The sequence below is a fragment of the Hemiscyllium ocellatum genome, chromosome 6 (genome assembly GCF_020745735.1).
Source record: "Hemiscyllium ocellatum isolate sHemOce1 chromosome 6, sHemOce1.pat.X.cur, whole genome shotgun sequence".
Taxonomy (NCBI): Eukaryota; Metazoa; Chordata; class Chondrichthyes; order Orectolobiformes; family Hemiscylliidae; genus Hemiscyllium; species Hemiscyllium ocellatum.
This window is the reverse complement of record NC_083406.1, coordinates 62,544,647-62,560,234: the sequence shown is the minus strand read 5'-3', so window position 1 is coordinate 62,560,234 and position 15,588 is coordinate 62,544,647. Positions and strand designations below refer to the sequence as shown.

Below are 15,588 nucleotides of genomic sequence, written 5' to 3'. Positions count from 1 at the left end.
GCAGGTTGATGGGCTGAATGGCCTCCTTTAGTCCTGTAACACTTCTGTGATTCTCTGGTTGGTGGCATTCATAAAGGTTCAATCTCTTGCAATTCTGATCACAACATTTGACAATATAATATTTGTCACATGGTAAGAGATCGCATGTCCACAAATTAACTGCATTTATTTTATACTTGTCAATTTTATAACAAGTCAATTCTCTGTTATTTGAGAATCTTTATTTGTGGTTTTGTGGTGTTTTGGAACCATTGTGTGAAAAGTTCCAAAAACCAGGCAGTCACCCATGAGCAGTCCACCTAACCCACCCATACAATTCTCATGCCCCGGCTTTCAACCCCTACCAGTCAGCCCATTCACAATTTTTCTCCCGTCCAAATCTTGAAGCCCCATGATTTCAGAAGAGTTCTGATAAAAATCAGGTGGGGAGATTAAATAGATGACTCCACTTATACTTCAATATTATTATATATTACTTCTTCATTACTTTGCTAATAAATAAAACAACATTATCTTCACTGTTAAAGGCTTTGATTTAAGCTGAAATAGTTCAGATTTCCTTTTGTTAAAATTTTGTTGCAACAATTCAGTTCATACTTCCACCATTTAAATTTCTGAGTTTTCTAGGTAATCTGGAACAAATGCAATTTAGAAATTTCACGCAGAATGTTGCTGCTGTTGCTGGAATAGTTTGACTACAAGGACGAAGGAAAGTATTTGTAGCTTTAGAGAGAAACTTAATCTTTTTTCTGCTCAGCCATAATGGTGCACAGTCTTCCATGCAAATCATTATGCAGTTGCAAATTTTCTGATCACTGAAAAATTAGCAAGAAAAATAAAAACTAACAAAACAGAAGAAAAGCAGCAATGAAAGTACAAAGCAGATTAATCAAAAAACCAGATGACTAACATGGTAAGAAAGATCATAATCAAGATGAGGACACAGAAGAGAACAATCACAGGAAACTTTTAAAAAAACACAAAGCATAAAAAGAGAAACCACAACACGAGTCATATGGGAAGGCCAACTCATCCATGCTGACCAGGTTTCCTAAACTGAACTAGTCCCATTTGCCTCTAAACTTTTCCTATCCATGTACCTGTCCATATGTGCTTTAAATGTTGTCATTGTAGCTGTCGGTACTACTTCCTCTGGTAGCTCATTCCACATACACACTTTCCTCTGTGTGATAAAGTGGTCCCTCAGGTCCCTTTTAAATCTTTCCCCTCTTATCTTAAACTTATGTTTTTGATTCCCCTACCCTAAGGAAAAGACCTTGGCTATTCAGCTTATCTATGCCCCTCATGATTTTATTCTGTAAAGGTCACCTTCCATCTCCTATGCTCCAGGAAAAATAGTCCCAGTTTATCCAGCCTCTCGGTGTAGCTCAAATTTTCCAGTCTCGGTGATATTCTTGTGAATCTTTTATGCATCCTTTCCAGTTTCCTACAGCAGGACGACCATTAAGTTGAGGGCCCTTTCAGCTGGCTGGTTAGTAACACATTGGGTAGATTAGCGTAGTCTAGCTGGACGGCTGGTTTGCGATGCAAAGTAATGCCTATGGTGCAGGTCCAACTCCTGCACCAGCTGAGGTTACTGTGAAGTTCTTAACCTCTCCCTTTGCCTGAGGCTCGGTGACCCTCAGGTTAAGCTCACTATAAGTCACCCTTTTCTAATGAGAAAGCACCAGCTATAAGTCTAACAATTTAAAACAAATACCCATCCCACATATTAATGAATATGCCTTTAAACGTTACTAAATTCTCAGATGATTTCTCACAGCAGATTTAGTAGTTACTTCATAAACATGTTCCACACATTTTCACCTTATTAAGAGAAGAGTTTGGCAGGGTTTGATAGCAAATCACTCACTATAAAGTAAAGATCTAAACTTAACATATCTTAAAAGCTGCAGAAAATACTTTGTTACATTCAAATAATTAACATTGCACAACCTGTTTTCTCTTAAGCCGAGTTATAAAATGGTAACAATAATTTACGGTATTGTCATTCAGATCAGAAAATATTTCTAGGAGTGGCTGTTCTGGGTCTGGATTCCCTAAGCTCAATGAATGAGAAAGCTGGTACACATCTTTCAAAGGAATCATACAATTTTTCAATTTTTACTACATCCATGCAATTAGTACAAATGGAGGCCTTCTGGCTAACGAAAGGTTGCATAAGATTGTGCACTATAAATGCTGAAAAAGTTAAATTATATCTCTAACACTTCCCATACATAATGCTTTACCACTTTAGTAGTTCCAATTTTATAACATAGTATAAGATATAATGAATATTAGGTATATTTTTGAATAACAAATAAAATCTTCTGGGCAGTATGCATGTGAATTTCAGGAAAGAACAGAAGACCCCCTCCATCCCAACCTCCAAGATAATACTCATGAAACTCACAAATGAAGAATGGCCATACGGGAGAGAGAAATGATATTGGGAAAAACATTTGTAATTCTGGAACGGAAGTCAATTTTTTCAGGAGAGGAACAACAAAATATAAGAAAATTTACAAAATAAATTATTCTTACCGTATTGTTACAGAACCATGTGATGTCTCCCTCATTTCCTGTGTAGAAAAGAATGGGACCACCATTGTGATTCCAATATTTAGATGCTATCAAGTATCTTTGGTTGAATGTAGCATTGTCAGCAAATCCAAAGTGATCAATCTGTGAAAAACATAATTTTCATATGTAATGGGAATGAATTCATTTGTCTGACTCTAATCCAGTATACAAACAGCATCAAACATTTGTTTGCACATTTCCCCATCGTTTTCAAAACTTAGAGTGCAGTTTCTTTGATTTGGTTCCTTTGATTTCTTTGAGGCCAAAATGCAACATTAATTGACATATCATTGCAAACAGAAAATTTACTAAAGAAATCTCATATGGCTGTCACAAAATTATAAAATCCATATATTACATATGACTCTACAGGAGCACAATGAAAACTATAACAAAAAACATAAGATTGCCACAAGAACGAAGGAAAGTCACAGATCATAAGTTATAATGCTGCATAATATAAATTTTCATTACATTCTCACCAAACTACAACTCCCATATTGCATTTTCCCTCCCTCTTAAGTATAACTTTAACTTAATCATCTATTTAGTCATTACCATGAGGATAGAGTGACAGTGCCTGACATCAAGACCCCATTTGATCAAGTGTGGCATCAAGGGATCCTAGCAAATTTGGAAACGGTGGGATTTAGGGTACAAATTCTCTGTTGGTTGGAGGGAGTCAACCTGACACAAAGGAAGATGGCTGTGGTTGTTTGAGTTTCGTCATTTTAGCTCCAGGATATCTCTGCAGGGGTTCCTCAGGGTAGGCCCAATCATCTTCAGCTGCTTTATCAACAATCTTCCCATCATCACAAGGACAGAATTGGGGATGTTCGCCAATGATTGCACAATATTGAGCACCATTTGTAATCCTCAGATTTTAAAGTAATATCTAGACTGGGGCTGAAAAGTGGCAAGCAACATTTGCACCACACAAACATCAGGCAATGACCAACTCCAACATTAGACAATCTAATGTTGAAGTTCAATTGCATTACCATCACTGAAGCCTACACTAACATCATGGAAATTGCCATTGACCAGAAACTGAACTGAATTCACTATACAAACACAGTGTGTGCAAAAGCAGTTTAGAAACTAGGAAATTTGCAGCAAGTAACTTATCTCTTCACCCACATCTGCTCCACCATCTACAAAGCAAAAGTCAGGAGTATGATGGAATACTCCCCAATTGCCTGGATAAGTGCGGTTCCAATAACACTCAAAAGGTTTGAAACCATCCAGGACAAAATATCCTGATTGATTGGCACCACATCCACAAACATCTACTCACTTCATCAATGGTGCTCAGTAGCAGAAGAAGTGTGTACGAGCTGCAAAATGCAAGGCAAAAATTCACCAAATCTCATTATATTATAGTACCTTCCAGACCCACACCCACATCCATCTCAAAAGACAAGGGCAGGCAGATACACCTATAGCCTACCCTCCAAACCATTCACCATTCTGACTCAGAAATATATTGTCATTCCTTCAATATAGTTGGGTCAAAGAACTGGAATTCCCTCTTTAATGATATTATGGGTCTACCTACAGCATATAGATTGCCATCTTCTCAAGGGCGAACAGGGACAGGCAATAAATGCTGCTCTAGCCAGTGATGCATATATTTTTTAAAGTTTAAATTTCACACCAACTCGACGACCATCATACACCTCACTCAATTCCATTACTTTAAAATCAGGTTACTGATAACAGTCACCCAACATCAAAATTACCGCAATTCTTCCTCTCTCACACCCACCCACATACACATGCTTGGTGAACAGAGCTGGAAATTCCTGGATTAAATTGCAAGTAAAGCTTAGGCCTCAGACAGAAAGTAGGCCTTCTTGGCAAAAGTTCCTGCAAACACTCCAAATATTAAATCACGTATTTTACAGTGATACTGTATTAAAAGCTTTGCTTTCACAATTGTATAATCTGTTGTCTTTTATGCCATAAATGCTACTTCCAGCTGAGTATATCACAACCACTGTGAGGGAAAATGTGCATAAAGTGAGAAACTTATCTTACTAATTTGAGTGATAGGTTGATATTATAGGACTGCCTGAGTTATGACCAGCAGTTTGGAAAAGGATTGATTAATTTCTTGGAGGTATAACTTCTTTTTAATTTAGTAGTTTGTGAAATCCATACTTCAGATTTGTTTTGCTAATTAACAATATCTAACTTAGATTGATAGTAAATAAAATTTTCCCTAGTTTTATTTTTATAATGCTTACACAAGTATATTCCCAACTCTGCTTGCAATACCAATGCCCTGGTTTGAAGTGGTTGAGAGGTGATATAGTGAGATGCTCTGCCCGATCTTCTTGACCTTAAATGGTAAAAAAAAACTCAGCATAAATTCAAGCATCATGCAGCTTGATAAAAGATAACATTATGATAACATTCCAGAAACCTAATTGGAGGTCAGAGAAAACAATGATGCCTTGAATCCTAGTTAAGATAGCTGGATATTAAAGCCTTTGCTTTTTGCTTTGGGTAGGCAGTAGCACTGAAACATCAATGACTTTAGAGAAATCATGAGATTCTGACCTGCAAAGCCATGACATCACCTACAACTGGACAGCTGACTTTATAAAAATTGTGCAAAATTGCTCTGAAAAAGCATTGTTCTGTAGAAAGCACATAAAAATCCTACCCTGAAGACAAAGTGTAGATATATTGGATCAGAGGTTTGGTACTACCCCACAAACAAAACCTTCAGGATGGTTAGAAGTCTTAATAAGACTGTCCTTCCATCCTCTAATTTTATAGCTTTCAACTTTAAGTAAATAATCCTTTTTAAAAAACTACAAGCTAAAGCCAGATCTTCTGACCCACTTAAGTTAAATCTTTTGTTTCATGTCAATATGTCATGTTGTTTGCGTCAACTCAAAAGCAAAACTTATGCCAATACTTGTCAGATTCAACTCTTTGATTGTATTGTGATATATATGCCAGTTGTTCTAGATTTATCACAATTTATTGTGATCAAAATCTTGACAGTTTTCATTACTTGTCCATGTTCATTGAGTAATGTATGAAAGTTAGTGGCAGTCATTATCCTTCAAGATACATAATTTAGACTGAGGTGACAACTAATAAGGTGACAAGGAACACTAATTAACAAAATCACCAACAGATTTAGATTCTTCAATTCACACCTATATCAAATTTGTCAAATTTCTCAGGTTTTTTTTCAGGAGGCATAATTTTACTTAAGCCGAAAAAAGGATCCCGTACGAAGGAAATAGTAAGCAAGTTTTAAGAAGACTTGTAACTTAGGTTGATGTCCTGGATGTAGGTTTGCTCACTGAGCTGGAAGGCTCATTTTCAGAGGTTTCGTTTCCATACTAGATAACATCAGTGAGCCTCCAGATGAAACACTGGTGGTATGGCCCACTTTTTTATTTATGTGTTTAGGTTTCCTTGGTTGGTGACATAACTTCCTGTTCTTTTTCTCAGGGGTTGGTAAATGGGATCCAAGTCAATGCGTTTGTTGATAGTTTTTAGTTGGAATGCCATGCTTCTAGGAATGCTCGCACGTGTCTCTGTTTGGCTTGTCCTTGGATGGATATGTTGTCCCAGTCAAAAGTGGTGTGTTTTCTCATCTGTATGTAAAGATACCAGTGAGAGCAGATTATGTCTTTTTGTGGTTAGTTGATGTTCATGTATCCTGGTGGCTAGTTTTCTGCCTGTTTGTCTAATGCAGTGTTTGTTACAGTTCTTACAAGGTATTTTGTAAATAACATTAGTTTTGTTTACTGGCTGCATAGTTCATTACCTAGTGTTTTAGTGTGTTGGTGGGTTTGTCGGCTACCATGATGCCAAGAGGTCTGAGTAGTCTGGCAGTCATTTCCAAGATGTCTTTGATGCAGGGGAGAGAGGCTAGGGTTTCTGGACATGTTTTGTCTGCTTGCTTGGGTGGTTTGGATACACGGTGGCTCAGTGGTTAGCACTGATGCCTCACAGTGCCAGGACCTGGCTTCAATTCCTGCCTCAGGCCACTGTCTATGTGGAGTTTGCACATTCTCCCTGTGTCTGCGTGCGTTTCTTCCCACAATCCAAAGATGTGCAGATCAGGTGAATTGGCCATGATAAATTGCCCATTGTGTTAGGTGCATCAGTCAGGGGTAAGTAGGGGAATGGGTCTGGGTGGGTTACTCTTCGGAGGGTTGGTGTGGACTTGCTGGGCTGAAGGGCCTGTTTCCACACTGTAGGTAATCAAATCTAAAAAAATGGGTTCATTGGGTACCCAATCTTTTTGAATACACTGTATAGGTGATTTTCCTCTGCTCTTTGTAGTCCCTCTGTGCTGCAGTGTGTGGTAGCTCATTGAAATAATGTTCTAATGCAGCTTCATTTGTGAATGTCGGGATAATTGCTTCTGTAGTTCAGTATTTGGTCCATATGTGTTGTTTTCCTGTAGATGCTGTTTTGACGTTCCCCATTGGCTGTTCGCTATACTGCGACATCTAGGAACGGCAGTTTATTGTTGTTTTCCACCTCTTTAGTGAATTTTATGCCATTAAGAGTATTATTGATGGTCTTGAAGGTTTCCTCTAATTTGTTTTGTGTAGTGATGACAAAGATGTCATCCACATAGCAGACCCAAAGTTTGGGTGGGATGGCTGGCAGAGCTGTTTATTTGTATCTCTGCATTACTGCCTCAGCTAAGAACTCTGATATCAGAGATCCCATGGGTGTTCCGATGGTTTGTCTGTAGGTTTTGTTGTTGAAGGTGAAGTGCGTGGTAAAGCATAGGTGCATGGGCTTTTGCCACACCTCTGCCAACTATCCAACCCAAACTTTGCCATGGGAAATACAGGGTTACAGAGAAAGTGCAGGGGGATGGGTCTGGGTGGGCTGATCTTTGGAGTGTCAGTAGCGGCGTGTTGGGCCAAATGGCCTGTTTCCACAGGGATTCTATTTTATTCTAAAAGTTGCTTGAAGATAGGAGATGGAGAGTTGCTTTTAAGACTGGAGGCTTGTGACCAGCAGTTTGCCACAAGGATCGGTGCTGGGTCCACTGCTTTTCATTATATAAGGGATTTGGATGTGAACATAGAAGGTTAGGTAAGGGGTACATGTAGGGGTATGGGTGGGTTGCGCTTCGGCGGGTCGGTGTGGACTTGTTGGGCCGAAGGGCCTGTTTCCACACTGTAAGTAATCTAATCTAATCTAATCTAAAGAGTATGGTTTGTAAGTTTCAAATGACACCAAAATTGGAGGTGTAGTGGACCTCAAAGAAGATTACCTCAGAGTACAAAGGGATCTTCAGATGGGCTGAAGATTAGTAGATGGCGTTAGATAAATGTCAGGTGCTGCATTTTGGAAATGCAAATCAGGGCAGGACTTACATACTTACTGGTAAGATCCTGGGGAGTGTTGCTGAACAAAGAGACCTTGGAATGCAGGTTCATAGTTCATTGAAAATGATGTTACATGTAGACACGATAGTGAAGAAGGTGTTTTGCATGCTTCCCTTTATTGGTCAGAGCATTGAGTATAGGAGTTGGGAGGTCATGTTACAGCTGTACAGAACATTGGTTAGGCCACTTTTGGAATTCAGTTCTGATCTCCCTGTTATAGGAAGTATGTAGTGAGACTTGAAAAGGTTCAGAAAAGATTTACAAGCACGTTGCCAGGATTGGAGGGTTTGTGCTGGGGCTAGGTTTGAGCTGAGACACATTCCTGGAGTGTCGGATGACCTTACAGAGGTTTATAAAATAATGAATGGCATGGGTAGGGTGAATAACAAAACTCTTTTCCCTGGGATGGGGAAGTCCAGAGGTAGAGGACACAGGTTTAAGGTAAGAGGACTTAAGGAGCAACTTTTCACATAAACAGTTGTCATTTATGAAATAAGTTGCCAGAGGTAGTGGTGAAGTCTGGTACAATTACAAAATTTAAAAGGCATCTGGTTGGGTATATGAATAGGAAGGGTTTAGAGGGATATGGGCCAAGTGCTGGCAAATGGAACTAGATGAATTTAGAATTTCTGGTTGGCATGGGTGAGTTGGACTGAAGGGTCTGTTTCCATGCTGTACAGCTGCATGATTCTATATGAAATTAAAGCGCATGTGATTGGGGACAGTGTATTGAGATGAATAGAAAACAGAGTCGGAATAATTGGGTCTTCTTCTGAATGGCAAGCAGAAGCTTAAGGGGTACCGCAGGGATTGATACTAGGACCCCAACTGTTCATAATATGTAATAATGACTTAGATGAGGGAACTAAATATAATATTGCAAAATTTGCAGATGACACAAAGGTGGGTAGAAGGACAAGCCACGAGGAGAATGAGGAGATGTTGCAGTGTGAATTGGACAGGCAGTACTGGGCAAATGCATGGTAGATGCAGTATTTGTGGATAAATGTGATGTTATCCACTTTGATAGCAAAAATAGGAAGGCAAATTATAGTCACTGGAGTTTAGAAGAATGGGAAGGGGTCTCATAGAAATCCATAAAATTCTAAATTGGCAAAGACAGGTTAGACGTAGGAAGGATGTTCCTCGTGGTGAGGTACCCCAGAAGGAGGCATCATAGTTTAAGTCAAGGGGTAAACCTTTCGGACTGATATGAGGACGAATTTCTCCACCCAGAGAATGGTAAGTCTGTGGAACTCACTAACACTAGAAAGGCCAAAACATTATGTATTTTCAAGGAGAACTACAGTATATAACTCTTTGTGAAAAAAGGGATCAAGGGATTTTGACAGGGAGGGGAAAATTATGGTATTGAGCTGTGATCAGCCATGAAATGGCAGAGAAGATTCAAGGAGTTACAAGGCCTACTTCTGTTCTATCTTCTATGCCTCTGCATGTTTTTGTGAGAAAATGCTGCAGTGGCATGATTTTTAAAAAAATCTAAACCACAAATTGAAAACTGAAGTCATAACCTAGGAATACATCTAATAACTTCCAGATTTAAGATGGAGAATTTACAGGATGAACCACATCATGCTATTTGCATTGACTCTCAAAATCTAATGTGGTGTTGAAACTCTATGTTCATTAATAAACTTAATTTACAACGTGGCACGCTGGAGCATTAATATATAATGCTACACATCTTGGCACAGGTCATAAAGAACCAGGTTTGATCTCTCTCGAAGTCGCAAATCTAAGAGTGGCTATTATAAAGAGGAAGGAAGAAGCAGAAACCCTATTCGGAGACAAGAGGAAGAAGCAATCATCAATCTCGTGATCTGTTTCCTTATGATTACAACTTTCACACCCTTTTACGTCCCTTTTGTTTTAGTTCAGTTTTCATAAAGGCTGGAAGTTATGATAAATTATAATTTGATTACTGCATGCAGTCTTTATAAATAGCTTGAATTAAACTTTTTTGAACAATGCTCATTTGCAGATTAAATATAAACTGGAGGGAGGTTACCATCGAAACACAAAGAAGCAGACTCTGTCATTGACTATTAATCTGAAAGGCCATAGCGGGATTGCACTAGTTTCTGTGGTAATAGTCAGATATGCAACTTATCCAGTGAACTAGGGAGTGAGGAATGAAGAAGTTCAGGTTCCACTTGTTTCCCGACACCAGCTCTGTACCGGGATTACCAGTTCATCTCAGGTCGGGGGCTGCTGCACATCCACCTTCTCAGGCTCAGCAAGTTGGGGACATTTGGGTTAAATCCGCACTAACCTTCTGCCGGAAATACCGAGTCTCATAATCAAATCGTTCCAGGGGCCCAGAGTCCGACGGCACGGCCAGAGCTGCCGGCTGAGGGCTGGACACCAAGACTGCAGTCGCTATGGTGACCACAGTAAACGACAATTTCAGATCCACCGCCATCTGCGCCGAGTTATCGAGGGAAATGAGACAGGACCGAGTGAGGGGGAGGGGCATGAGGGGGAGAGGCGGGGCCTGAGTGTGGGCGGGACAGAACGGAGTGAGGGGGAGGGGCATGAAGGTGAGAGGCGGGGCCTGAGTGTGGGCGGGACAGAACAGAGTGAGGGGGAGGGGCATGAAGGTGAGAGGCGGGGCCTGAGGGGAAGGGCCTGAGTGTGGGCGGGACAAAACCGAGTGAGGGGGAGGGGCATGAGGGTGAGAGGCGGGGCCTGAGTGTGGGCGGGACAGAACAGAGTGAGAGGGAGGGGCATGAAGGTGAGAGGCGGGGCCTGAGGGGAAGGGCCTGAGTGTGGGCGGGACAAAACCGAGTGAGGGGGAGGGGCATGAAGGTGAGAGGCGGGGCCTGAGGGGAAGGGCCTGAGTGTGGGCGGGACAGAACAGAGTGAGGGGGAGGGGCATGAAGGTGAGAGGCGGGGCCTGAGGGGAAGGGCCTGAGTGTGGGCGGGACAAAACCGAGTGAGGGGGAGGGGCATGAGGGTGAGAGGCGGGGCCTGAGTGTGGGCGGGACAGAATGGAGTGAGGATGAGGGGCATGAGGGTGAGAGGCGGGGCCTGAATGTGGTCGGGACAGAACGGAGTGAGGGGGTATGAGGGTGAGAGGCGGGGCCTGAGTGTGGGCGGGGCAGAACGGAGTGAGGGGGAGGGGCATGAGGGTGAGAGGCGGGGCCTGAAAGGGGAGGGGCCTGAATGTGGGCGGGGCTGTACGTGGGGTCAAACAGTGTAGTGCTAGCAAAGCACAGCTGGTCAGGCAGCATTAGGAGAGTGCACATCAGCACATGAATGGGAAGGGTTTGGAGGGATATGGGCTGGGTACTGGCAGGTGGGACTAGATTAGGTTGGGATATCTGGTCGGCATGGACGGGTTGGACCGAAGGGTCAGTTTCCATGCTGTACATCTCTATGACTCTATGAGCTGATGAAGAGCTCATGCTCAAAACGTCGACTCTCCTCCTCCTCTAATGCTGTCTGACCAGCTGTGCTTTTCCAGCACCACACTTTTCAATTCTGACTCTCCAGCATCTGCAGTTCTCAGTTTCTCCTCGGTACTGGGGTGGGGCCTGAGATGGGAAGAGTCATCAGACTGGTCTTAAACTAAGAGAACGTTTGGCAGAGCATCTCAGCTAGGCCCACAGTGGCCAATCTAACCTACCAGTCACCGCCCATTTTAATTCCCCTCCCCACTCCCTTTCTGACATGACCATCGTCGGCCTCCTCCGTTGCCACAGCGAATCAAACCACAAATTGGAGGAAGAAAACGTCTTCCACCTGGGCAGCCGACAGGCCAGAGGACTCAACGTTGTGTTCTTCAATTTCAAATAACCTCCCTTCCCATCACCAGACTCCCTTCCCAGCCCGTCCCTTTCATTCCTCTCATCGACCCTTCCAGCAACCAATGGAATTTATCCCTCCCATCAACCAACCAAATCATACCATCTACTGGCGTTCGCCTATCCCCACCTCACCACCCTGCCTTCCTATTCCCTTTATCTACAGCTCCCCTTACACCCATCCCCAGTCCTGAAGAAGGGTGACAACCAAAACATTGACTTCTCTACCTCCAGATGCTGCCAGGCTTGCTGTGTTCTTCCAGCCTCCTGCTTATCTGCCTTGGATTCCAGCATCTGCAGGGTATTTTTGTCTGTAACCCTGTAGGGTCGTTTGAACAGTTGGGGTATGGAGTGGAGTGAAGTGGCCTTTGATAGGTTGAGACCTGAGGGCTGGAGCCAGTACGATAGGAGAGGCCTGTGTGAGGGGAAGGAGCCTGAGATGGGGAAGAGTCTTAGAAGGGGGGGAAGAGTTCTAAGAGAGTGGGTGTGGCCTGAGAGAGTGGCAGGGCCGTAATGAGTCTGGGTGAGGAGGTGATGAAGGACCATGAGGTAATCGAGTCTTGGGTTGGGGTGGAGTCTTGGTATGGGTAAAGAGAGGGGTGCAGTCTGGATCATTGAGTTGGTTGGGTCTGCTGTCACAGTGGGGGTCTAAAAAGGAGAGGGTGAGGGAATGGTCTGGGCTTGAGAAAGTCTGAGGGAGGAGGAGCAATCTGCGACATAGGGAGAGTTCTGATTGAGGGGCAGGACTGATCTGGGAGGAGTAGTCGAAAAGGGGAAGAGGCTGATGCAGGGGGCTGGAGCACAGGAGGCAGGACATGAGAAAAGTTGTGTGGCCTGAGACACGGTACAAAAGTTAGGGGTGGGGGCCCAGGGAAAAAGCCAGAGAGATGGGATGGGGGGAAAAGAGGAGACCCCAACAGTTGAAGGGGAGAAAGAAGTCACACAGGCGACTGACTGTGTGGAATTTGCACGTTCTCCCCGTGTCTGCGTGGGTTTCCTCCGGGTGCTCCGGTTTCCTCCCACAGTCCAAAGGTGTGCAGGTCAGGTGAATTGGCCATGCTAAATTGCCCATAGTGTTAGGTGAAGGGGTAAATGTAGGGGTATGGGTGGGTTTCGCTTCGGCGGGTCGGTGTGGACTTGTTGGGCCAAAGGGCCTGTTTCCTCACTATAAGTAATCTAATCTAGTCTAAAAGGTCTGAGATGGAATGGTGGCTCAGTGGTTAGCACTGCTGCCTCACTGCCCCAGAGACCTGGGTTCAATTCCACCCCTCGGGTGACTGTCTGTGTGGAGTTTGTGCATTCTGTCTGCGTCTGCGTGGATTTCCTCTGGGTGCTCTGTTTTTCTCTCACACTCTAAAGATTTGCAGATTAAGTGGATTCACCATGGAGAAAGCAGGGTTACAGAGATGGGGTGAAATGCTTATTGGAGGGTCTTGATGAGCCAAATGACTTACTTACACACTGTAGGCATTTCATGAAAAAGATGGAGGGGCAGGAAAGAAATCTGACAGGTGGGGAGAGAAATACAGAATGGTGGTAGGAGAAGACATAGCAGGTAGAAAAGCCTAACAAACAAATGGGAAGGACGGGGTGTGAGGGGCAGAGATTGGAGAACAGAGTAGGAGCCTGAATGGGTATGGAGTCAAGCTGAGGAGGTATTCAACTGGTGACTGATGAGGCAAGTGTAATTACTTAAAATGTAATTTCAGATGGAGGTAGAGTGTAAGTGACAGAAGATGGATTTGTAGTCAAAGAAGATGAAAATGTCTTGTTAATATTCAGTTCTGAAGAAGGGTCACTGGTTCAAAAATGATAATTCTGCTTTCTCTATCCAGATGCTGCCCGAAACTGCTGAGTTTTTCCAGCAATTTCTATTTTTGTTTATATTAATATTAGGCACTTTCAACTGATAAATATCAAAAAACATGTGATTGACATGAAAAAAAGTGTACAATTGACACAGGAATAAAATTACAATTTAGTGGAGGTAAGGGTATGATAACTGAGAGGTGGAATCAAGTTAACAAAATAAATTGGTGTTGTTTGTTTATTATCAGCAGGAAAACAAATGCAATAGGAAGGAGGTCGACCAGAATGGGGATTATAATTATTTTTTAAAGTCATAATTAATTTGTGCCGGGGGAGGCAATGGCAAAGTGGTAATATCACTCAAGTAGTAATCCACAGTCTCAGATTAATATTCTAGGAACATGGGTTTGAATCTTGGTAGATGGTGAAATTGTACTCAAATGAAATTTAAAAAGCTAGTTTAGTGGTGACCACTGTCATAAATACCCAGTCAGCTCACCAATGTTCTTCCGGGAAAGAAATCTGTTGTCCTTACCTGCAGCAATTCTAGAACCACTGCAGTGTGGTTGACTCTTAAGGGCCCTCTAAAATGGTCTAACAAGCCACTCAGTTCAAGGGCAATAAATGCTAGCCCAGCCCACTACAGTCACGTCCCATGAACAAATAAAGGACATAGAAGAGTTATTTGAAAAAGAGCTGTATTCTGGATATCCTGGCCAGCATTATCCCTCAACCAATATAATGTAATGAGAAACAGGATATTTGGTCTGTGGTTATCTGTTGTGCATACATTTTCGCTGCGTTTATGAACATACAGCACTGACTACAATTAAGAATTATTTTACTCATGAGAAAGTGCTTTGGAAATCTGAAATGATGAAATGTTTGATGTAAATACAAGTACTTCTTTATGCATTTATCAGATTTTTTATTTTTTCACTACCGGGGAATCATATATTTGAGATCGTGACTGGGGCAGTCAGAGAAGTCTATGTATTGAGATAGAGTCATAGAGATGTACAGCACAGAAACAGACCATTCGGATCAACTGGCCCATGCCGACCAGTTATCCTAACCTAATCTAATCCCATTTGACAGCACTTGGCTCATATCCCTTTAAACCCTTCCTATTCACGTGCTCATCCAGATGCCTATTAAATGTTGTAATTGTCTCAATCTCCATGACCTCCTCTGGCAGCTCATTCCATGCACACACCAACCTCTGTGAGAAAAAGATGTCCCTTTGGTCCCTTTTAAATTTTACCCCTCTTGCACTAAACCTATGCCATCTGGTTCTGGACTCCCCAACCCAGGGAAAAGACCTTGTCTATTTACCCTATCCTTGCCCTTCATGATTTTATAAACCTCTACAAGGTAACCTCTTAGCCTCCAACACTCCAGGGAAAACAGCCCCAGTATCTTCAGCTTCTCCCTATAGCTCAAACCCTCTAATCTTGGCAAAATCCTTGTAAATCTTTTCTGAACCCTTTCAAGTTTCACACATCCTTCTTTTAGGAGGAATACCAGAATTGCACACAATATTCCAAAAGATACGTGAAAAAACTGTACAAATTCACCTAAATAGTCAATTCTTTCCATTAGTTTTTCTATCTTCAAAATATACCTCAGTCATCTCTGTTAGCTGTTTTCTTTCAATACAAAAATTAAATAAATAATCCAGAGGAATTGGGAATGAGTGTTTTTTTTAAATGTTTGTTCATGGGAAGTGGGAATCACTGGCCAGGCAAGTATTAATTGGCCATCCTTAACAGTCGTTGAGAAAAGGTGATGAGTCACTTCCTGAACACTGCTCTTTTGGTTTCTTTTGCAAGGGGTGATTAGGTACGCCCACAGCACTGTTAGGAAGAGATTCCAGGATTTTGACTCAAAGAACAGAGATTTAGTTCCATGTCTGAATGTGACTTGGAACATAGCTTACAAAAATGGTGTTCCCTCAAATTTCACTAACTTCAGTTTTGATA

At 42.3% G+C, this 15,588-nt stretch overlaps 1 protein-coding gene across 1 annotated transcript in view; it reads right to left on the bottom strand.

Annotated features, from left to right (window-relative positions):
• Positions 1 to 10,450, bottom strand: part of prcp (prolylcarboxypeptidase (angiotensinase C)) — a 51,557-nt gene extending 41,107 nt beyond the window's left edge. Inside the window, exons 1-2 of the mRNA XM_060826611.1 lie at positions 10,264 to 10,450; positions 2,548 to 2,688 (exon numbers count right to left, since the gene is read on the bottom strand). Coding sequence (XP_060682594.1) covers positions 2,548 to 2,688; positions 10,264 to 10,413 — 291 coding nt within the window. The 5' untranslated portion in view covers positions 10,414 to 10,450. The remainder of the gene's footprint in view (positions 1 to 2,547; positions 2,689 to 10,263) is intronic.
• Positions 10,451 to 15,588: the final 5,138 nt, after the last annotated feature.